This window comes from Bipolaris maydis, assembly GCF_028858645.1.
Source record: "Bipolaris maydis strain C4 unplaced genomic scaffold PSV08scaffold_3, whole genome shotgun sequence".
In the NCBI taxonomy this organism is placed as follows: Eukaryota; Fungi; Ascomycota; class Dothideomycetes; order Pleosporales; family Pleosporaceae; genus Bipolaris; species Bipolaris maydis.
In genome coordinates, this window is record NW_027093859.1 from 244187 (window position 1) to 265379 (window position 21193).

The 21193-nt window shown below is 53.4% G+C and overlaps 7 protein-coding genes across 7 annotated transcripts; 4 read left to right on the forward strand and 3 right to left on the reverse strand.

Annotated features, from left to right (window-relative positions):
- Positions 1-1105: 1105 nt before the first annotated feature.
- On the reverse strand, positions 1106-2183 carry PSV08DRAFT_272284 (uncharacterized protein). Its single transcript, XM_014221178.2, has one exon. It carries the CDS (start codon positions 1750-1752, stop codon positions 1258-1260), a length of 495 nt encoding a protein of 164 aa, XP_014076653.1. The 5' UTR covers positions 1753-2183; the 3' UTR covers positions 1106-1257.
- Positions 2184-2319: 136 nt separating this feature from the next.
- On the forward strand, positions 2320-2592 carry PSV08DRAFT_359635 (TFIIH subunit TTDA/Tfb5; the record flags this gene model as incomplete). The annotated part of the gene is made up of 2 exons (XM_014221179.2): positions 2320-2389; positions 2441-2592. Coding segments are annotated over exons 1-2 (171 nt in total), but the record flags the coding sequence as incomplete, so codon positions are not given.
- A 15-nt stretch (positions 2593-2607) lies between these two features.
- On the reverse strand, positions 2608-3477 carry PSV08DRAFT_272290 (Mss4-like protein). The gene is made up of 4 exons (XM_014221180.2): positions 3319-3477; positions 3116-3270; positions 3006-3069; positions 2608-2953 (listed from the first exon to the last, which is right to left on the reverse strand). Exons 1-4 carry the CDS (start codon positions 3382-3384, stop codon positions 2840-2842), a joined length of 399 nt encoding a protein of 132 aa, XP_014076655.1. The 5' UTR covers positions 3385-3477; the 3' UTR covers positions 2608-2839.
- Positions 3478-4097: 620 nt separating this feature from the next.
- Positions 4098-4885, forward strand: PSV08DRAFT_272301 (uncharacterized protein). Its single transcript, XM_014221181.2, has 2 exons — positions 4098-4309; positions 4383-4885. Exons 1-2 carry the CDS (start codon positions 4181-4183, stop codon positions 4734-4736), a joined length of 483 nt encoding a protein of 160 aa, XP_014076656.1. The 5' UTR covers positions 4098-4180; the 3' UTR covers positions 4737-4885.
- A 294-nt stretch (positions 4886-5179) lies between these two features.
- On the forward strand, positions 5180-7611 carry PSV08DRAFT_196459 (mediator of RNA polymerase II transcription subunit 1-domain-containing protein). The gene has a single exon (XM_014221182.2). It carries the CDS (start codon positions 5246-5248, stop codon positions 7394-7396), a length of 2151 nt encoding a protein of 716 aa, XP_014076657.1. The 5' UTR covers positions 5180-5245; the 3' UTR covers positions 7397-7611.
- On the reverse strand, positions 7597-9773 carry PSV08DRAFT_272315 (uncharacterized protein). Its single transcript, XM_014221183.1, has 4 exons — positions 9605-9773; positions 9516-9548; positions 9355-9447; positions 7597-8938 (listed from the first exon to the last, which is right to left on the reverse strand). The coding sequence occupies exons 1-4, from the start codon at positions 9605-9607 to the stop codon at positions 7916-7918; spliced, it is 1152 nt and encodes a 383-aa protein (XP_014076658.1). The 5' UTR covers positions 9608-9773; the 3' UTR covers positions 7597-7915.
- Positions 9774-14985: 5212 nt separating this feature from the next.
- Positions 14986-21193, forward strand: PSV08DRAFT_217198 (uncharacterized protein; the record flags this gene model as incomplete). The annotated part of the gene is made up of 4 exons (XM_014221186.2): positions 14986-17469; positions 17604-18837; positions 19477-19820; positions 19937-21193. The coding sequence occupies 4 exons, from the start codon at positions 14986-14988 to the stop codon at positions 20951-20953; spliced, it is 5079 nt and encodes a 1692-aa protein (XP_014076661.2). The 3' UTR covers positions 20954-21193.

Below are 21193 nucleotides of genomic sequence, written 5' to 3' on the forward strand. Positions count from 1 at the left end.
ACCTATGCGTAGTACTCGACGTCACAGCCGCACCAAGTGAAGAATCGTTCCGTTAGTCTACACTTTGGGCAAGTATAGCGATCAGAAGTAGTCTAAAGATTCTCCTGTGGAGTTTCTTGGCTTTGTGGGACAGTTTGGAATCACAAGCAGCATGTCGAACGGCGGTCGGGAAAGGTGCAGCATCATCACATAGTGAGATATCGACAGCCAACTGGTTATGGTGGGGTGCATGACGAGATCTTGGCAGCGCGTTCAATGTACACTGCTTGTGTGCTTCATGACCTTGTACGAAGGCTGTGCGATGGTAGGTGAGGGTCGACTTGTGTTGGACCGAGGAACAGCCAGTAAAATGATAGATTACTGAACACAAAGTAAGATGTAACCATCATGACTGTCCTGTGCACGCAATGTGCCGCTTGTGTGCCGTCGTGCCGCTTCTGCATGATGCGGCCCACCACGCGAGAAGAGGAGCGGCATGGCCCGGGTAGTAGGCCGAGCTAGCATAACATAAGCTGAGATCTGATTAGTAACCTTGCGCTCAGAAAAAGACACAATGCCGCTTAAGAATGCGCAATTCGGCCCGGTAGTATGAAAAGGTCGCATGGTTGAGATTAGAAGACCAAAGTGGCCAAGCCATGATACGTTGTTCTTGTTGCCTACATATGAGATCTTCTTAAAATTTGAGTCCATGATAGCTGCATTCGCTAGTTACCACTCATGACACTACCTGGACATTTTTGAAAGCATCCGGACAGAAGGAGAATGCTTACTTCTTGGCCATATGCCGAAACTGGGCATTGGTTAGACTTCCAGTGGCAACTAGAGAAACACGTCAGATCCAAGCGACGCAACACTTGGCGTGGCAAGGTGAGCTGCAGGAAATGCGTCTCGTACTAGCTTGAAACCGCAAGACAGACTTTCCACGCTATACTGCACATAGGATCAAGGCTGTAAACTGCAAGTGGTCGAGTTAACGTGGCTATGGGGAATGCCAGAAGGTATAGTCCAGGTGGCTCGCGACTGAGTTGATTCTTGGCGGTCGGGTTCAATCATATAAGACAGTAACGCAAGCGCGTGCAAATTTCAAGAGCAAAAGGTAGTATCGGAACTGTGAATGAGTTTATTCATAGTGACTTGTAAGAATCTCCGCAGTCGAACAAAGCGCCCAATGTGGATTCTGATGGTTATTATGGTCCCAAATTCTCCGCATGTAGTCAAACCGCAAGGCTGGCCCTCGTGTCTTTTTCCAATGGGTCTTCACGAATGAACAAGCTGCTGTCGTTCGGTGGTACTTGTGACTCCTCCAGTACTGCTAGGATATTGTGGTGGTTGGGAGCGTTGTGAGCGTTGTGAGCGTTGACTCAGACTCCTCGACAGGGTTGGAAGTGGAATCTCCACATCGATAGTTGGGGCTCTTGACTTCGGCTGATACGGTGGTGGAGCATCGCCATTTTGATCCAGGCCCTCACTTTGGCGGCTAAGAAATGAGTTGCTGGCTTCGTAAATGCCATACATGAATCTCCGAGGTTGAGACCACGTTTGGATATCCCTTGCTGGTGGCTGCTCGCTGTCCTGCTCACAAAACTCTGTTTTATGCTTTGTACGCCGATGCAAGTACCATAGCAAGAAAGCGATCATCACAACAAGGACGCCGATGAGAAGGAAGTAGTATTTGAAGGCACTGATTTCGTGTGGCGTTTCGTCCTCGAAGACTTGCCTGGCGGCTATGACCATCTGAGGAAGCAAGGGCATTATGTTGATGGATGCCACAATAGAAGCGAAACCGGGGAATTTGTCCTTGGGTGGCTCAGAAAGGGAAGGGTGAACAAAACAACGGCAGAAGGAACAGAAACGTCCAGCAGGAGCAGAAGTATGAAAACACTGCCCTCAAGAGGGTGAGGCCAGAACAGAGAAAAGGGAAGAGGACCTGGCGAAAGGTAAGGGTCGCGCTCGTGTCTTTATTTCTGGCAACATGTTTCAGGATCATAGCTAACAGCCATTTCCTTCTGCGATAGCTGAGTGCCGAAGAAGCAAGTAGTGAGCGGCAACGCTGCTTTGGGGCCGAGGAGTAGGAGCGAAGCATAGTGGAGTGCCATTGATGCGTTGATTCATCGTAGAAAGATGTTCTTTACATTGTATGGATGAGGAATGCAGCTGAAGGCCGACTAGGAAAGGTTGGGGATGGCGTTGTGATCACTCGCAGTTGGCGTACAGTGAACACCCTTAGAATGTTAGCGCGCGGATCATTGCAGATTCCGCCAAGCAATCGCGTCAGCCGCTCCTACCTTTGATTGCTCGCACCCTGTTGTCCAGTTAGTTACTACATACACAGTCGGCCCCCCCACAGACATCCTCCACACCATCTTTGAAATGGTCAAAGCCATCAGAGGTATTGCTTCTGTCCAAGCCACGCCCCCTTTCGCTTTGCTAAACGCCCTAGGAACGCTCGTCAAGTGCGATGCTTCCATCAAAGCCATGCTGGTGGACATCGACAGCAAAAACAACAATGAATACATCATCGAGGAACTTGATGAGGAGCACATCCTTGTCAAGGAGACCAAAATTAACGAGCTCAAGGCCCGACTGAATCAGGTGCGCATCACGATGCAAGGCGACACGCATTGCTGACAACTACAGATGATGAGGGAGCGCTTAAAGGAACCAGAGAGTTCAGACTCTGAATAGAGCTTGTAGATTCGATACCTGGTCTGGCACTCGCAGCCGACTCCTAGTCCGCAATCATCCACCACTCCCGTTGCCGCTCGTCGCCGTTCGATCCGTATACCTGATTCCCGCTGCCTTTGTCCATAAACGAACGCCGGAACGCTCAAGCTATGGTTTACTTTTGAACAGCACCCTCTTGAGTGCCAACCCACTTGGGCCTGTTCTTGGTGAACAGTTCCACCTTGGTGCTGAAGTTGTCAAGGATGCTATGATCGTCTAGAGTTCCCACCTGTTCACCGCTTAGCAGGGCCGGCCAGCCATATATACACCTGGGGACATACCTTGATGATCATCTTGCCAGTATAGCTGTCACTTTCCCGCCACATGGTGGTGCCGCAATCACCGCTGCATAAAATTAGAAGCTGTATCTACAGTCTGCGCCGTTACGAACCAGAAGAAGGATGTAATGTTGCTCCCGCTATCCGCTGTCTTCTTGTGTTCCTTTGGAGTTCCCTGGAGGATCTTGAATCCATCCTTGCTGTGGAGGGCATTTGTCGAATAGGTCGTTCCGGAGATTTTACGGCAGTCATAACAATGGCAAAGGATCTGTACTTCCTTTTAGTCTCGTCTAAGCTTGTAGGAAGTACCACTTACCTGGGCCTCCATGTCGCCCTGCACCTCATAACGGACGTTGCCGCACATACATCCTCCAGTAGGCATGTTGACTGTGATGAGGGGTGAAAGTTGATGTGGATACTTTTGGGTTGAGTCAAGAGAAGGAGATGATGAACACAGGTGCCTGGACTGTTTGTCATGTATCTTGAGGTTTTTATACTGGCGTAGGGCGTCCTACCCCGCTGTCTTGATCGACGACCGGTCAGGGATCATAAGCCTCCGGTGTTGTCCACCGCTAGCTCCAGCGCTAGACAGTTACTTTCAGACCCTTCGCTTCGCTTCAATGGGTCGCCCATGTGTCGCCCATGTCCTGTGCAAGCATCAGTCACAGGGTATCCGACAGAAGCGCTTGTCAAGCTTCACTTTTTTCCAATTCTTCGCAGAGCATCATTTGGTCAGATTACCTGGTCCTGACTAAGGGCGGGGCCGAAGCGGTGCTTCCCTGCTCGTGCTCACAGCCGAGGTGTAAATCCAGGTTGTGCCGTTAGAATAGATCCACGTCTCACAGTTTGGCATGCGGAAAACACATGATTTGTGCATGGTTAGAAAATTTAGCACAGACAATCTAGAATGTGAGATGCTTGAATACTAGTAGGCCAATTACGTGACTGGAAAACAAATACAGTGTATATTTGCTATGACGTGGGATGGGCCTGGAAGTTGTGGATCGCGGGGTTTCCCCAATGCGGTTACTGCCAAACTGGAACACGTGAAGTCGAGACAATTTGGCGTTTGCATGTGCCCACTGCTTGAGCACCGACGTGCGCGTTCTGCGTAATGTCATGGACTTGTTTACTTGCACCAGCACGTTGCACAACCCTTGGTCTACCGTTTGCTCGCCATGGCGACGGGCTCACCCAATGTTTGGACACAAATGAATTATGTCCCTCCGCGCGGCCAATGTAACCACAAACCCTCTTTACTTGTGGCAAGATGTCCTTGTTTGCGCTTCATGTTGCACCCGCTCAAGGTCAGCAACCCCTACCGACCGCATAGCTAGGTTCAATTCAAGGCGCATTTTGCGTGTACTAACAAAAGTGCAGTCATCATCCTCATATGAATGCGACGGGTGTGGACATCATGCCTCGTTCCACAGTATGGAGAACAAAACAGAAGACGAGATCCGCAAGCGTTGGGAAACCGAAGCCAAGGAAAGGGCACAGCAGAATGATGAGGCACAGCAGCGACCCAAGAAGCGCGTGCGTGCCATAGAATACAACAGGGAAGACGATGAGGAGGACATAAACCAGGCCATCGCCGAGTTGTTACAGGGGGCAAAGTCAAGACCTAAGGCCAGTGCTGTATCGAAAAAGAAGCCCGGAAGGGTCGCCGGGACCAAGGCGAAACAGAAGCTGAATGAGATTTTGGACGATAATACGGTCGTAGAGCTGGATTGAAGTGTTTTGGAGGGTCACGAAAGAGCACAAGCATTGGAACGGCGTTTTGGTTGAGGTCTTGACATTGCGATTTGATACCCACACAAAGATATTTCTGCTTTTTGAAAAATTCTTGTTGAATTCATAGAAGCGAATGCACTTCTTCTGTCTATCTGAATACTTCTCACTTGTGGTTGGAGGGCATGTGGACCATCCAACCGCGGTTCACACTGTGCCAAGACCCAGCTCACACGCGCACCATCTCGTACTGCGCCCGTCCTTCTTCTACCCCACCACAATTGCTTCCAACCTTGCACCACAGCATGTTCGTTTGACATCCAATACCCTCATATAGAATTTCGGCCACATCTGGCCTAAGCGGCGTTCAGAAAGCCCTGTGCAATACGTCAGCTTTACCTGGTGTATCAACCGCATCCTAGCTATACAGTACCTACGGTTGCGGCCTGCGACCCGCTGCATTGTGCTTTCAGTCCGACTAGCTGCCCATAACTCCAGCACACATTGCAAAAATGGCGACACCCACGCCCTCGAAAGACAAGGAGACGCCTTCCAAGAACCCCAACGCCTTCTCTCCTGCACCGCGCAGCGTTCCACCTACCGGGAACATCCACATGATGTCCTACGACTCGCCCGCAGTATTGAACATGCTCAACGATGTTGCGAGCTCGGGTATGGGAGGCGTCGGCATGGGCATAAGCATGAGTGGACTAGGCATGTCTAATTTGGGCATGACGGCAAGTGCAACAGGGCGCGCAGACGAGGCAGAGAGAAGTCGGAGGCTCCGAGAGATAATAGACATTGTAGGCAAGAAGCCAGGACGCGTCAGTGAAGAGGGCCTGCTTGCGCTATGCGACCGAATAGGCATATCGTATGAAAAGCATATGGACGATGCAGGTACATGGAGTCTTTTAATTGGCGACGAGGCCCTTTGCGACGTCACTTTCAAGAACGATGAGATTGTCAGTGTGAATCTACAGACTGGGCTAGACGACTCGAGACCCGACTTGAACTTTGGAGCTGCAGGGTCGGAGATTCTGGTGCGAAGTCTGAAGCCTCTTCCAGGCCAAAGCAAGTTCAACGTGACGCTTGAGCGCTTCTCAGAAAACTTGGAGAAGCTTTTGGCACTTGACAAATTAGGCTCCTCGCAGAACGGGGGGATCAGTTGCTACAACGCGATTGCGGGCATCTATACGAGCCTTCGGAAGCTGTTTGACCATGAGAAGAAGCTCGAGCTTGCCAAACGGGCACCGGATGAGCGGTACAGGATATACAAGGCAGAGAGAGAGGTACTGTGCAAGAAGAGCGGGCGTCCTAGGTTCAACGGCGGATCATGTCTTGGACTAAGTCTGGAATACTGGATGGACTCGCGGTGGGTGATTCCGAAAACCGCGCCTGAAGTACAGGATAAGGGCAAAGAAAAGATGGACGCCAACTCGCAAGAATCCCCTTCATATCCCGAAGACGACTACTGGAGTAACAATAAGATGTACTCGCTGACTATCGAATGCGAAGCATCGCCCTCGGCTCTCTATACCCCCATCCGCATATCGAATGAATGGATCAGCGACCAGGTCGAAAAGTCGATGGATAACAATGACGCCAGCCACCTGGAAAACATGCTCATGAACACGTCTTCTATAGACTGGCTTGAACCAAAACCGACGTATCTTGAGGCGCCAGAGCAAACTGATGATGCTATGAACCTTGACTCGGCTGCAGGAAGACTACCAAATGTGCGATTTGTTGCGAAGTTTAACCCCCCGCTCGTCGTACCCTATGCTGTTCACATGCAACTCTACCAAACTGTCGGTATCGAGCCTCGCAACGATGATCTACGACCTACCACGTTTGTTGGACTTGCGCTGAGGCCTGGAGAAGTTGACCCCGGCATGTCTGGCGCAACTGGCGAGTCTACACATGAGATTCGCAGCTCGCACCTGGCGCTCTCAAAAGACATCAATGGCAACTACGAACAGCATCGTCACAACATGAGTCTCTATGTACCAAAGCTAGAGTACAGCCGTACGCTCGAGAGTCTCCCATTCAGCCATCCAAAACAACTCGTAGAAATCCTACCGGTTTTGCGACAATACGCGCACGTCACGACGCTCCTCCGCAAAAGCTTCTACGAAGCACCACAAAAGCCAATCTCAACACACAAACCGGGCCACCCCCAGGCCTCGAAACCAAAGACCGACTCATCAGAAAAGCACCCAACCCTCCAAATCGACGTAACACTAAACTACACGCCCCCAATTCCACGCATAACCCTCCAAGTCCCCCACCCTTCATCCACAGCCGCCTCCAACCCGCCAGAAACCACGGCAGACGCAATCTCGGACCTCCTCTCCAACCTCATCACCCCCAAGGACCAACCCGCAGAAGCCCACCACGCACCCTTGGCCATAACCATCGACATGCACGCAAATGGCGATGTCCTCGTCTCGGAACAAAACATTGTTAGTTCGCCAGGCCGGACGCTCAAACGCGAGGCAGAGGCGCACATGCAGCACGGGGAGGACGAAGACGGGGCGCACGAGATTGTGGCACACCAGGAGAAAGTCAAGAGGTTGGCGAGTGGATTGGATGTAGCTGGGGAATTGGGGGTTTGGGCCGAGTGGTTAAGGAGGGAGGTTGTAAGAGAAGAAGAGAGGGCTTAGGAGGCCTATGATGTTACTATGGACTGGTTTGCTGGGAAGGTGTGGGTTTGGGGGTGAGGACAACTAAGTTGCTCGGGTATGCGTAAGGGGTCATCATTATTGTTTTTGACCTGGCAAAGTAGTTATTTAGTCACAATAGAACATCACCAAATTAATCAAGAGGCTCTTCGCTCTCCAAAGTAGCTCAAATGCAGTAAGTTAAAAAAATTTCATCTTCATTAAATCATTGCATGTCATGCAACTCGAAAAAACAAAAGGTTCCCACAACAATCGTGATATACCCAATCTGTATAGATTATACCTAGGTACCACACATAACACAACTCATCATTCGACTAAAACACCAAAAGTCGATAAAATTCTAAAAGGCCAAGCCCAGCCAGACAAACCAGTCCATTTCCATGAACAAGCGCGGCAACAAGTCAAACCCAAAGTGGTCTAAAGCGCGAAATAAATTTGGGGGTATGGTGGGGGGAAAAAAAAAGAGGAGAAACCGAACATGATAACATTACAAGCTTCTTATGGCTTGTTAACCTCAATCACCATCTCCGTCTCGACAGTGTCAGCCTTCTTGGCGAACCTGGCAATATCGGCACCCTCGACCTTGCCGTACATGGTCTCGGCAATTATGCCAGTGATCTGGTATGGGTCACCGTTGGAGGCGGGACGGCGGTCCTCAAAGTATCCCTTGCCCTCGGCGGCGACGGCGCGAGGAATACGGACAGAGGAGCCACGGTTGGCGACGCCCCAGGTGAACTTGTCGTACGAGGCAGTCTCGTGCTTGCCAGTCATGCGGAGCTGGTTGTCCTGACCGTAGACGGCCATGTGCTCGGCTTGACGGGTGGAGAGCTTCTCCATGGCAGCCTCAATGGCCTTCATGCCGTTCTCACCACGGGTGTCAACGGTAGAGACGTTGGTGTGGAGACCGGCACCGTTCCAGTCACCAGGGATGGGCTTGGGCGCAAAGGTAACCTTGACACCAAACTCCTCAGCAACACGGTGGAGAAGGAAGCGTGACATCCAGAGCTGGTCACCGAGGGCAATGCCGGGGCAGGGGCCGACTTGGTACTCCCATTGGGCGGGCATAACCTCGGCATTGGTGCCAGAGATGTTGATCTCGGCGTACATGCAGGCCTTGTAGTGGGCCTCGACGATGTCACGGCAAAAGACCTTGCCAGTACCGACACCACAGTAGTAAGGACCCTGGGGGGCGGGGAAGCCGTTCTTGGGCCAGCCATATGGCCAGCCAAACTCGTCGAGGAGGGTGTACTCCTGCTCGAGACCGAACCAGAAGTCGGCCTCCTTGTGCTTCTCAAAGATTATGGCGGCATCGTGGCGGAAGTTGTACGAGTTGGGAGAGCCATCGGACATGTAAGTCTCGCACATGACGAGGACGTTGTCTCCCCGACGGAAGGGATCGGGGAAGTATGCAACCGGGCGGAGGTAGACATCGGAGTTCTCGCCGGGCGCCTGACCAGTTGACGAACCGTCAAAGTTCCATTCTGGGAGGTCGGCAAGGCTCTCGACCTTCTTCTTCAGGGTCTGCGACTGATGTCAGTATACATGGGCTTGGCCGGGTGGAGCTGCAAGGGCATGGGTGGTGAGTGGGGGGAGAGTGGAGGGGTAAGACGTCAGAAGTTGTGCAGGTCCTGCCGCGCGCAATCTGTGGCTTGTGGATGGCTTATCGTGGGGTCGCGATAAGGAACGCCGTCTGTGCCTGCTACGACAGCGATTGGCGCAGGGTACGTCACACAAGCAGAGCACCACGATCGTGACTCTGCAGCTTGTGAACCGCCCAAGTGGATCGCAACCAGTGATTCTCCCGAGGCTCAGAGCCTGCAAGCCGCACACTACTAGGCTGCATCGCGATCGCCGACTGCAACAAATGCCGCAAAACATGATCGGTTGGGGAAAATGGAAGATGTGAGAAACAAAAAAAAAGGAATGAAAGAACTGACCTTGGACTTGGAGCGGATGCCGTTGGAGCCATCTATCCAGACATACTCGGCCATGACATTGCCCTTTTGGGGGAGGTCAAGGTACTTCTGGAGCTGTTGTAGACTATTAGAACAAGCCAGAGTGACACAGGAGGCGAGCACGCCAGCAGGATTCCACGTACGTTGGCAGCATTGGAGATGATTGTAGAGTTCGCCTGTAGCATATGTGAGCAACAAGAAGATGTACAAAGGGCGCAGAGCGGAAACATACCATGACTGCGGTTTGTATGTGCGTGGTAGGAGAAAAAGACAAGATCAAACTTGAAGAGGGAGGAACAAGGCGACGATGTTGTCTAGGAGAAGAGGGGCGCCGAGGAGGGGTTATATGGTGGAAGTGGGGAGAGTGAATGGGGAGGAGAGATAAGGATAGCGGGCTGAGGGTTCAGTTATAAGGTAAGTGTCGTGGAGGGAGTTGACAGTCTCGGCATGTGGCGGGGCCAGGTGTGGTCAGATAGTAGCTAGGCTGGCCGTAGCCAAGAGCCGTCGCCGGACTGTATCCGTGGGATGAAGCAATCCGTTTCTCTAACGCGCAACCACAGGCGGCACACCCAGCGTGCTGAGCCCACGCCCGGCCGTGGAGCATCCGCTTACGCCGGGGCGCCGCCTGGCTGGGACACTTGCAGGGCCATGCCAGCCACACGCACACGCACACACACGCACACACACAATGTTGACTGCGCTCCAGGATGCACACACGCAGCGCCGTCTGGAGTGCTTGGGCATGTTTGCTGATGGGCGCGGTGTGTGTACGAGCGGGTTCGGTTTGGCGCGGCGCTCGGAACGCACAGCCTCAGGCGGTTCCGACTTTGACCGCGGCGGAGGTGGAAACCGTCGCCTCAGTGTAGCTAAATTTACCCGCTCAAAGCCAGCATGCTGGCCATGGCAGACGACCGGGGCCCAAACAAGAGCATTTGCATTGCACACACCGCTCCACTTGTGCCTTTGTTTTTGGCCGTCCGCCATCGGATCCCTCGAGGCCATCGTCGACGCCGTGTGCCCAACACGAGCAGCGCCGTCCCTGCGTGCACACGTCTCGCGACACCTGCATATGCTGCCTCTCTGCTGCTGGGCCAGGGCCCCGTTGCCTCTGCCCGGCACTGACATCGCGGGGGCGATAAGACGCCCGCCCGCCAATCGCTGGCGTTACAGTGACTGTGCTTCGTCATGCCAGCATCACGAAACCCTCTGCCGCGACGTTTCTTGTAGTCAAGTTAATCGGTTCTCGCGCCCGGCTGGCCGCGTTGTGTCCTGGGTGCTGGACGTGCACTGTTCCAGAAGCCCACTGCTTAGACTACCATGTTCGTCCCCTTCAATGGCTCGCTGCTCATTGGACCCGCCGCCCTCTCCAGGCACAGACTGAGATATTTCCACGCCAACCCCACAGATTCTCCTGCAGCCCGCTCTTTGCGATACAGTCAGAAAGGCAGCTCCACGTCGCCGTCGCCCACCCCCTCCCCCCGTGAATTGCAATGCCCAAAAGCCGAATGCGGATCCAAATCTCCCTTTGCCTCAGGCCTCTCTCCTTCACCCGCCGGCACCCCACGTGCGCCATTAACCACCACGTCCACCGCGACTATTTGCCCCGACGCAGGCAAAAAAAGCCGCATCGCCATATCGGCACCACAATCTAGTCTGCACGACGTTGGGCCTGGCGGGGTTGCGGGCGTGCCGTCGATCTGCCAAGCCCCCATGCCCCCTGGCCCGAAAGATAAGGCGAAAAATGGGTTTCCGTCTTTACGTCAGGCTATCGAGTAACGCCGCCGGCCTCGTTGAGTGACATGTGGCAGCGACACAACACCTATCGTGAACACGCCCGCATCGTGTGCAAAATCGCTCTGGCTCCTCAAAAGACTGGTATAAAAGTCGGCACCCGCCTGCCTTTGGTCTTGCATGTCAGCGACCAGTGGCGTGGCGGTGTCAGGCCCGCTTTAGGCAAAGCTGCGGGCCCTTCCATGTGCTGGAAGGGATTCCAGAAGGCTTGTGTCTTCCCCAGATTATACTTAGATAGCTGCTGATCAAGTCAAGGACCTGCCGCTGTGCGTGTATGGTTCGCAGCAACCCTTATCAGATGGGGCGCATGGTGCTGGGCAAGCGCTGGCACGTGTGGCCTTGACCGATAGGAAACCAACACCATCCGGGCATCAAGAAGAGACGTATCCGGGCATAGTATCTAGTACACAATGCCTGACATGACCACATCATGGTTTCGTCATGGCCTCGACGCCAATCCGATTCCCTCATGAGCCCATGCGCTCTTCCCACCCTGTTGTGCCTACTGCGACGCCCATCATGCATACCCAGACCCCAACTTTGCACGGCCCCTTCATTTCCGGCTCTAGGTCATGACTTGCAGCAGCACCCTCTGCCTCTGGTTGGGTGTCGAGAGCGGCTGTACCTGCAGCAGCCAACAGGCCATGCTGAATGAGAGGGTCGGGGCAAAACGGGAACGACCAAGGATACGACCGACGTTCGGGAGCCGGCTAGGCCTAGGGACCGGCGCCAGTGGCATGGTGCAGGGCAGATCTGGGGTAGACTTTGTTGGGGTGTTTGGTGTTGCTCGCAAGTGCGTCGACGTAGTCTCCATGTTCCCTTCCTCGAAGCCCTCGGCTCGAATCAATCACAGCCATCAACTGTTCCGCACCAAGTTAACAAAATATGTCGGAGTTTTTGTCTAACCAATGTGTAAGACGACCTGAAACCCTACATTTGTCTTCTGGTGTCGGGAGACGCTGGTAGTGGTCGTCTCGGCAAGGCCGGGCCAAGCCGTCCCTCGCACACAAGTCCCGCGCAACGCCGGCAGAGGTGAGACTTGTGCCAAAGAAACAATAGGCCCTGACGATTGTTTAGTTTCCACAATAGTGCCTGTTCCAAATTGTCGACACGGCACAAGTTCCGCTACCGCCGGTGCTAGTCCTAAACCCGATGGCCCAACGGGGGCAGACGGGATGGGAAGTTATTGGTGACAATGCGATTGTGAAGACACAAGCAAGCAGTATGGTGGGTCTTGGTCTTGTTCAATGGAGTCTCATACGCGCATTGTTTGCATGTTTGTTTACTGTAAGCCAGCACATATATGCCTGGAAAACGGTCAGCGATGACTCCAAGATATCCAGCAGAGAAACTAAATCCTAACCTGCTGTCGGAAGCGCCTCACCATACAGCCACACATGTGCTACGTTGAGCACGTCTACCACCGGCCGTGCCGCCACTGGGGGCGCGATCAGTTTGTTGGCGACCCGTGCTGCAGGTCTCGGTTTGCCAACGGCCATCCTATAGCCTGCACCTATGCCGAGAAGATGGGGTCGGTTAACAGCAATGAGCTTTGTCGGGACTGCAGGTACCGGCTAGCCAGTGGTGGGGCATTGCGACCGTTTGCTGGTGTTGCTGCGGTCCCGCAGGCTAGGGTTGACGAGAAGCTGTGCAGAAAGCTGGATGGAACATGACGCCGCCACTGCAAAACGTATCGAATAACGGACATGGCTTCTCTCAGCGTGAATCATGGTGCACTGCACCTCCCGCCAGACAGCTTTGGGCCTCTCTGGCTACTAAGCGCTTCGTGCTGGTGCTTCTTGAAGAAGTCAATGGGCGTGGATCCATCATCTTGATACACATTCGGCATTCCGAGGCGAGGAAGAGCAACAGGAGTGTGGAGAAGGTACCACGAACACTGAGAAGGGCAAAGATCGAGGATATATACTGGAAGAGGTTCACGTCGAATGTCACGAAGTCGTAGCAAGGTGAGGGGACAGGGCTTGGCATATGGAGTGTGGCCAATCAGAGGCTGCCATGAGGTAACAGCAACTGGATGCTCTTTCCTTTGGGGAACAGCGCGGTAGTTGGCCATCTAAAATGAGGCCGACGGTCATGGGGCTGGTCGAGTGTAGTGTTAGAGACGTGTATGCATGTTGTTGTTCAAATGCGGGGTCTGCATGGTCTTTCCTCATGCTCAGTTGTCGCCATGTTCACCGTTTGTTGTCGCGTGGTGGACATGGAACACGCTTTCGCCATTTGTCTGCACGTGACTTGGACACACGTGCTGTTCAGCACAAGTGACCCAGGACAACAACGAGCGGGAGCCGTTGGGCCTCGTGGTAGCTTTGTCTTGTTTCCTGGCTCGACCGTTGACACCAGCAAGTCAACGGGCAGTAGACAGCTCATTGTAGCGAATCCCACCGTCTGTCTTGCATTCGGCTGGTAGGCAGAGTATGGTACAGAGCGCGGCTTCGTGACGTATGGTCTGCCAAAAAGAGACAATATACTACAAACATACTTTGGGGTCAAACAATAAGGCGCCCAGCTCAGTCGTGGGCAAACGGCAGAGGAGCCGTGGCAATGGTGCCCAGCACCGGCCATTGGCACACATGTGCCAGATGTCTAGACGTGATTTGACTTGTTCGACGAGCCCCTGAGATTAGCGAATACGGCGCGATGACTCGGAGGTGTACAGGCTCCTACCAAGCCGCTGGGTCGGACGGGCTGTGTCGTCGAGGCAACCAGAGACTTGGGGCGTAGGCACGAGGTTTGCATGCGCTCACAGCCAGACATTGGCAGCGTGTGTCGGGGGGCCGAATGTGGTGGTGGACTACTGAGGCCGAGCAAAGCTGCAGGTACAGCGAAGGGTCGGAAATTTGCCGGATGGTGCGACAAGCCCACATGCACATGCGCAGCTGGATGGTACTGGGCCCTGATGCGCTGCGGCTGTACTGCGGCCGTCCCCAATCGGCCAGGCCGTCGAGGTGGGCATTGCCTGACCCGGCAGAGCGCCGACAGCCACAACATGGCCATCAAGCGTGAATGCCATATTCGTCTCCAAGGGGGAAGCAGATGTCGTAGTTGCACTAGATGCAGTAACGAGTTCGCAGGGCACGGCCGGTGCGGCTAGGCGTGGGCCATGCAGGGATGGATGCGCGAGCGTTCTCTTGTAGTAAGTAGTACGTACTAGCATACGTCCTGCCTAACAACGGTGACATGGCGCCACTGCAACATGGACGCAGCCACAGCACACGGACTCGTGCGGTTGATCATGCAACATGGCCTCGCCATTGTTGCTCGTACTCGTCTTTGTCTGCCAATGCGGCCGAGACGACGATTCAGGCGTCGGGGCTACGAGAGAGACAAAGGTGGTCGTGGTTCGGTCCCAGCGGCGCGCGGTAAAGGGCCCAGCCTAGCGAACACCACGATCGCCGTCTAGGATCCCTATCACGAGCCCGGAACAAGCCCCCCGGACTAGACGCTTTATCTGATACTGTCCAATCTCCCCCTCCCTTCCACCACCTCGTCCCCCTTCTCGTCCTGTCATCCGCCTCGCTGAGCATTGACGAGGCTTGCCTGCCGCCATGAAGCGCTGACGGGCCCTCTCTGCATCGTCATACGTCTAGTCCTGCACCCTCTGCCTAGCGTCACCCCGACACTTTTCTTGCTAGACCCGCGCCACAGCCAGGGTCGCGGCCGAAAACACCTTCCCAGCACCCTTTCCTATCCAATTGCCCGCAACCCGCATCTCTGACGACCTTTTCTTCTGTGTTTCGCAGCGACGTGCTGCAGACGCCCTCTTGCGCCATGCATAGACATACAATGTCCGAGACGGCCGCCATGCCCTCGTCGCGCTCCAGCAGAACACACAGCTTCAGCAGCGAGCGCTCTCCTTCTCTGTGCAGCTCCGTCACCTTCCAGATGCCCACCACCGTCAGACCCGCACCCGCCTACATTGCTGCATCCGTAGCTTCGCAAACCGTCACCGACCACCAGAATGCCCAGTTACGCGACGAAGATGCAGACGGCGAAGAGCTGCAAAACGCCGTCTTCTCCGAGCAGGCATTGGCCCTCCTCAATGGCTTTCTTGACCATCTGCTCTTCGCCATTCTCTCTTCCGCCAAAGCCCCGTCTCTGACAGCCATCCGGCCAGCTATACTCGATGTCCTCAAGCCGCGCCTTGCCCGCGAGACCATGGAATACGCCGACGAGGAGCTACAGGGCTTGCTGGCTGCCGAAGATGACGATGAGTCTCCTACACAAATCGCAAAGGCTAATGGCGCATGGGATGTAGAAAAGGTGTGGAAGCGCACCCGCTTGCGCATCATGGTCTATACACGCTTGGGCGAATTGGAGGATGAGGACGAGGAAAGGTATGTCCAGCAGGAGCGCGGGCTTAGCATGGACGAGGATGAGGATGATGAAGCTGGCCTGGTGTCATGGGCAGCTGCCATCTTCCTGACCTCGGTCATGGAGTTTATCGCTGAACAGCTGCTCCTTGTCTCGGGATCCGCAGCTTTTGCGCGCATGGAGTCGCGGATACAGAAGCTGTCCCAGCAGATGGAGCAACACGAAGAACAACCTACAATCGAACGTCTGACCATCGAGGAGCCTGACGTGGAGAAGATTGCACTCAATTCGGCTTTGGGAAGGCTTTGGAGGACGTGGAAGAAGCGTGTGCGATCTCCCATCATGCCCCTTACCCCCATACGGCGAATGCGCTCCACTTCAAGCTACACGAGCTTGCCCATGCGAAAGCCAAGCCGTGACACAATCAACACGGTTCATAGCGGCCACGAGCACCTGCCTGAGCACCAACCTACCGAGACAGAAATTGCAGCCAATATACCTCTTCCAATTGGCAGCAATGACATCAACGAGATTGAAGTGCCTGGATTGGCGCCTACATACGAGGACGAAGATGAAAATACGGACACTTCGCCATATTCACAAGCGCGGCGACCTTCAAGTGCCATGATTTCCTCTTCAGTCATTCCAGCTAAGAAGAATAAGAAGGCGCGTCCTGTTTCCCTGCCCCTTTCGCAACTACCAGCGTTTGTTGTCCCTACTGGGCCTGTTGATGAAGATGAGCAATCCATCCATACTTCAATTGAAAGCGAGCCAGCCGATGATACAATTCACGACGATTCGTTCAAGCAACAACACTCGGTGCCATCTCCAAGAGACGAATCGCATGAGGACGATGCCTCGATGGTGGCATTTACAGCAGCTACTGGCCTGGGTTTTAGAATGAGCACTCCCGAACCCGCTGACGTCCAGGGCAAGAATCCAGACGGCCTCGACGTAATCAACAATATTAGCCCCAAGAGCGTAGGAAAGGTCATGAGCTCCAAGAGAATGTCCATAGAACGTCCAGGGCCTCCAGGTTTGGTGCGCACCTTTTCAGCTCGCAGTTCTACCCGCACTTCGAGCATCAAGTCTCCTCTACACACGCCTGCATTGACGCCAAAGGCAACCACTCACGCAGAAGGAAAATCATACCTAGACGACGATTTATCTGAAGAGGAGCCCGAAAAGCCCCAGGCAATTGGTATTGCACGCACTGCCGATAATGCTATCCGATCAACGTCTACCACTCCAGACGAGATGGCTCGTGAACCCAGCAGACCACCTGCTAGGGGAGCTTATGTAGAAGTTCAGCCTCGTACCTCTACTCCGACATCGCTGCAGAGCCGCAACAATTCTTCGCCTGATGACAAGTATGCGGGAGGAGAGCGTCTGATAATCCGAAAAGACATTGGAAGAAAGCCACAAAGCAATGGAGATGTGACATCCAGTCCCATTCAACACGAGAGTCCCACCAGTGCCCCACGAAGGCAGGATGGCCTTCGTTCCCCATCCCTCGCCTCGTCGTTGCCTGCTTTGCATGAGGTGGAGAGTAATCCAACGCAGCCTGTCGAGAAGGCCGGCTCTATAGGTATGCGCAAATCCAGCTCTCCCACTTACGAAGAATCGAAACGCGACTCCACCTCCACAAATCAAGACCTGCCCATGCAAATACCCGATCGAAGGCTGCAACGCATATCGACCGGAGAATCTGTCCGCTCCCAAAGTGCGCCTTCTGAAAAATCACCCTCAGACAATATGTCATTGAAGCGAGGCGCTTCGACATCCTCTTCTCTGAAGAAGCAGGTTGTCTACCCTGTGACTTCTAGCGGACGAGATTCCGTCTCTAGCTACCGATCGCGAGGCTTGAGCGGACGCATGTCAGAGGAAGATCGGACGCGTGAGTTTGACTCTTTGATCAAGGGGCAGGAGACGGTCAAGTTCACGTTGACGCCACAAAACATGCGAGACCTTGATGTAAGTCATAAACACTGCTTGCTTTTCAACACACTAACGGTAAGCAGGAAACTCCACCGCATCAGCCCGTGCAGCATCGCTCATCATCTTCATCTTCCGCAAAGCCATATCCTCGCGTCCATGCTGACGACAAGTCTTCTGGCACTGCAAACTTGCCCAACACAACTGCACCTAGGGCAAAGTCGTCTAATGGGACCCACCACAGGCCTTCACCTAGCCGCAGCGTAGTCACCAGACCGCTCGCAAGAGACCCAAAGATCGAGTCAGAATCGATGCGTGACTTTGCCGACTTCATCCGATCAACTGGCCCTTCACCCGGGCAGGAGAAGCCTGTGCAACCTTTTGTCAACATGAGCGGACAGAATCCGAAGCCCAGTAACATCTCGTCGTCTTCACTCGGCCGGAAGCTGTCTACCAGACGATCATCTTCTGTAAACGGGACTTCTGCAAAAGCACGTGCCAACATGGAGCCGCGCAGTCCGGCAGGTCTAAGCACGGGCAATGGCGACTTGATTGACTTTATTAGACAAGGACCACCAGATGCGAATAATGGGCAACCTAGAATTCCTCGGAGTGTTGCCCCCTTCCGCAGCACGGTAGACTCTGATCAGTTTGACAGCATGCTGGAAGGCCACGGCAATGTTGAATCAGCATACGGCTCTGCAGCATCAACCCTAGAGTCGAAGAACAGTGCCCAAACCATCAATTCTCGGACTGGTCTCATTTCATCCCCTGGTGTTGTGCAGCCTGCCTATTCCAATACGCCAAAGCAGCTGAGTGGAAGCATGTCAGCCTCCAACGATGAGCCTCAAGTCACGCGAACGAGGCGGCGCATCAAGGACCCGTATGCGATTGACTTCTCTGATGAGGATGAGGATGAGGGCGAAGACGAAGATCAGCTCACTGCACTTCCACCCAGCGGAACGCAAACACCCAGGCAGGCTCCAGCACAGCCACCGCGACAAGCTGCACCGAGACAGGAGAGTCTGATGGATTTCCTCAATGCCATGGAACCCCCATCGGCCAGCAAACCTCAGCCTTTTATGCTGAGTGAAGAGACTATTGCTGCTGCACGCGCGCGCGCAAATTCCGCGAAATCGCAGCCATATAATGGTAATGGTAGCGCGCATCCTGGCTCGTCGACCTCAACATCGATCACTTCAGATGCCGCACGTTTACACAAACCTCGCCTACAAGCAAGGGCACCCGCATCTGGTGATGCTCGAGGTGGAGGCGCACGTACAGGCACGAGCGACCTAGCCGACTTCCTCATGAACTCTGGGCCACCAGAGCCACCAGTCACTCGTGCTGCGCCAGTCAAAGAAGAGAAGAAGAGCAGGAGGTTCTGGCGCAGCAAAAAGACGTATGGTGATATGCCGTAATCATCAGACTGTTGTGACACGAGTAGAACACGAGACATACGGCTTGCTTTTTTTCTTTTACATGACTTCAAATCACTTGCTAGATGGATTATTTATTTTGTACTTTTTTTTGGAGAAAGAGAAAGAAAGATGAGGCAAGGGGACGTTTACGGATTGTTGTTTCTGAATGGACTTTCTGAACGGACGATGGCTTCTCGATACCCACTTTTTGCATGTCATGTTCATGCTAACACGGAGTTTGAGTTTGTTCAATGTTATCGGCATGGGTTCGAGATTGGGATTCGATAGGTTTCATAGCGCTGATCTTGAATGTAACAATACCCACCCCGATAGTGACTTTTCTACTTGCAGATATCCAGGCGTGTTTTTTATTATAGTCTCCGGGAATAGCTTGGCAAGTTATTTCCGAATCAGCATGACTCGCCTCGGCTCCCACTTCCCCAGATCCCCCGGCTACACTCGCAAGCTTTATCCTCGTGTACAATAAAAAGCTGTCCAAGGACACGTCCAGACATGCCAACACATACGTACAACCACTCACCGGGCAACATTGAGGGTTTACTCGCAGAGCTGCGTCAGCATGGTATTGAATACACGCTTGATACCCACGAGCGCGATGCCAAAGCCAACACGACGCACTCGCCCGCAGCACCCCACGAAACACCGTTAGCGGTTCTTTTCCCTACTTCGACACAGCAAACATCGATTATCCTCAAATCATGCAACGACCGGCTCATTGCAGTGACCTCGTTCTCCGGCGGAACGAGTTTCGGTGGCGCACTCACGGCGAGTCGCAATGGCGTGTGCGTTAGTTTTGAGCGCATGAAAGAGATTATCGCGGTGCATGAGGACGATATGGATGTTGTTGTGCAGCCGGGAATAGGATGGATGGAGCTGAATGAGAAGTTGGAAAGTAAAGGCTTGTTTTTTCCGGTTGATCCAGCGCCCAGGGCCAAGATTGGGGGGATGGTAAGTTCTTCTTCTTCTTCTTCTTCTTCTTCTTTTACCTTTCACGCATCCTCTCTTTTCGTTTTTTTCCTCGATTTTGGAAAATGATGTATACTAAAATACAAGGGAAAATATAGATAGCAATGTCTTGCTCAGGCACAAACGCCTACCGCTATGGGACCATGAAAGAAAACGTCATCTCCCTCACTTGCGTGCTAGCATCCGGCCGCATAATAAAAACCCATCAACGGCCCCGAAAATCCTCTGCGGGATACGACCTCACTCACCTTCTCATCGGCTCCGAAGGCACTCTCGGACTCGTCACAGAAGCCGTGCTGCGCCTTTCCCTACTCCCCAAGAACCTGCACGTGGGTCTCGCCATGTTCCCTTCTTTCCAGTTCGGTGTGGATTTCGTTGTCGAACTCCAGAAAACAGGGCACATGCTGGAAGCCTTGGAGTTGGCAGACGGCCCGCAAATGCAGTGTGTCAATGTCTCGCGTCTATCTAGCATCAAGTGGACTGAGGTGCCAACTCTGTTCTTCAAAATCGCGGGACCATCTATCGAGCTTGTGCGGGAGCAACAACGTATCATGGCCGCGTTGTGCCGCAAGCATTCCGTGCGTAGTTTCGAAGTCGCATCCCAAGAGACAGATGGTGAGAGGGCAAGTGCTATATGGCAAGCCCGGAAATGCATGGGACAAGCACTTGTTTGTATGAAGAAGAGTCCCTCGGATGTGTTTCTGCATTCCGACTGCGCGGTTCCCATGTCCAAACTTTCACATCTCGTTCAGGGCACACAGTCACTCATTTCCAAGGCTGCTGCTGCTGCGACAGGGAACCAAGGAGGTTGGTTCTGCGCTAATGTTGGGCATGTTGGGGATGGCAATGTGCATTCTGCGATTATTTGTCCTGCAGCTGATCGCCAGGCTGCAGAGGCGGTGCTGAGGGATGTGGCGAGGTTGGCGCTGAGTCTTGAAGGTACGGTCACGGGAGAGCATGGTGTTGGAATGGAGTTGAGGGATGCGTTGGAGGAGGAAGTTGGGACGAGTGGGGTTGAGGGTATGAGGGCTATCAAGGCAGCATGGGATCAGAAGGGGATATTGAATCCGGACAAGGTTTTTAGGCTCGAGGGTGGGAGGATGGAGAAACTTTGATGGGTATGGACATTAGGATAACGATGGGTGTTTTTTTATAAACACTTTGTTTTTTTGAGTGCAGTTGATGGATTTTCCACAACAAGAGCTGACAAGGCTAGCGTAGATTTCTAAGCAACAGCCATACATAGATGTGGCTGATATGCCCTGCATACAAAGGATGCAGAAAGCTTCGTGCGATCAGTATTGCATCCTTTTCAGCCTTGAATAGGAAAAGTATGTCAATAAACTAATGTGAGT

What these genes read in the sequence shown, in the direction of transcription:
- PSV08DRAFT_272284 (XM_014221178.2), bottom strand. Translation starts at nt 1,752, where the DNA reads ATGCCCTTGCTTCCTCAGATGGTCATAGCCGCCAGGCAAGTCTTCGAG.
- PSV08DRAFT_272290 (XM_014221180.2), bottom strand. Translation starts at nt 3,384, where the DNA reads ATGCCTACTGGAGGATGTATGTGCGGCAACGTCCGTTATGAGGTGCAG. An exon ending in AACATTACATCCTTCTTCTG is followed by an intron (nt 3,070 to 3,115) that starts GTTCGTAACGGC and finishes AATTTTATGCAG; the next exon opens with CGGTGATTGCGGCACCACCA. An exon ending in CTGGCAAGATGATCATCAAG is followed by an intron (nt 2,954 to 3,005) that starts GTATGTCCCCAG and finishes AGCGGTGAACAG; the next exon opens with GTGGGAACTCTAGACGATCA.
- PSV08DRAFT_272301 (XM_014221181.2), top strand. Translation starts at nt 4,181, where the DNA reads ATGGCGACGGGCTCACCCAATGTTTGGACACAAATGAATTATGTCCCT. An exon ending in TCATGTTGCACCCGCTCAAG is followed by an intron (nt 4,310 to 4,382) that starts GTCAGCAACCCC and finishes ACAAAAGTGCAG; the next exon opens with TCATCATCCTCATATGAATG.
- PSV08DRAFT_196459 (XM_014221182.2), top strand. Translation starts at nt 5,246, where the DNA reads ATGGCGACACCCACGCCCTCGAAAGACAAGGAGACGCCTTCCAAGAAC.
- PSV08DRAFT_272315 (XM_014221183.1), bottom strand. An exon ending in TCATCTCCAATGCTGCCAAC is followed by an intron (nt 9,448 to 9,515) that starts GTACGTGGAATC and finishes AGTCTACAACAG; the next exon opens with CTCCAGAAGTACCTTGACCT. An exon ending in GCATCCGCTCCAAGTCCAAG is followed by an intron (nt 8,939 to 9,354) that starts GTCAGTTCTTTC and finishes CATCAGTCGCAG; the next exon opens with ACCCTGAAGAAGAAGGTCGA.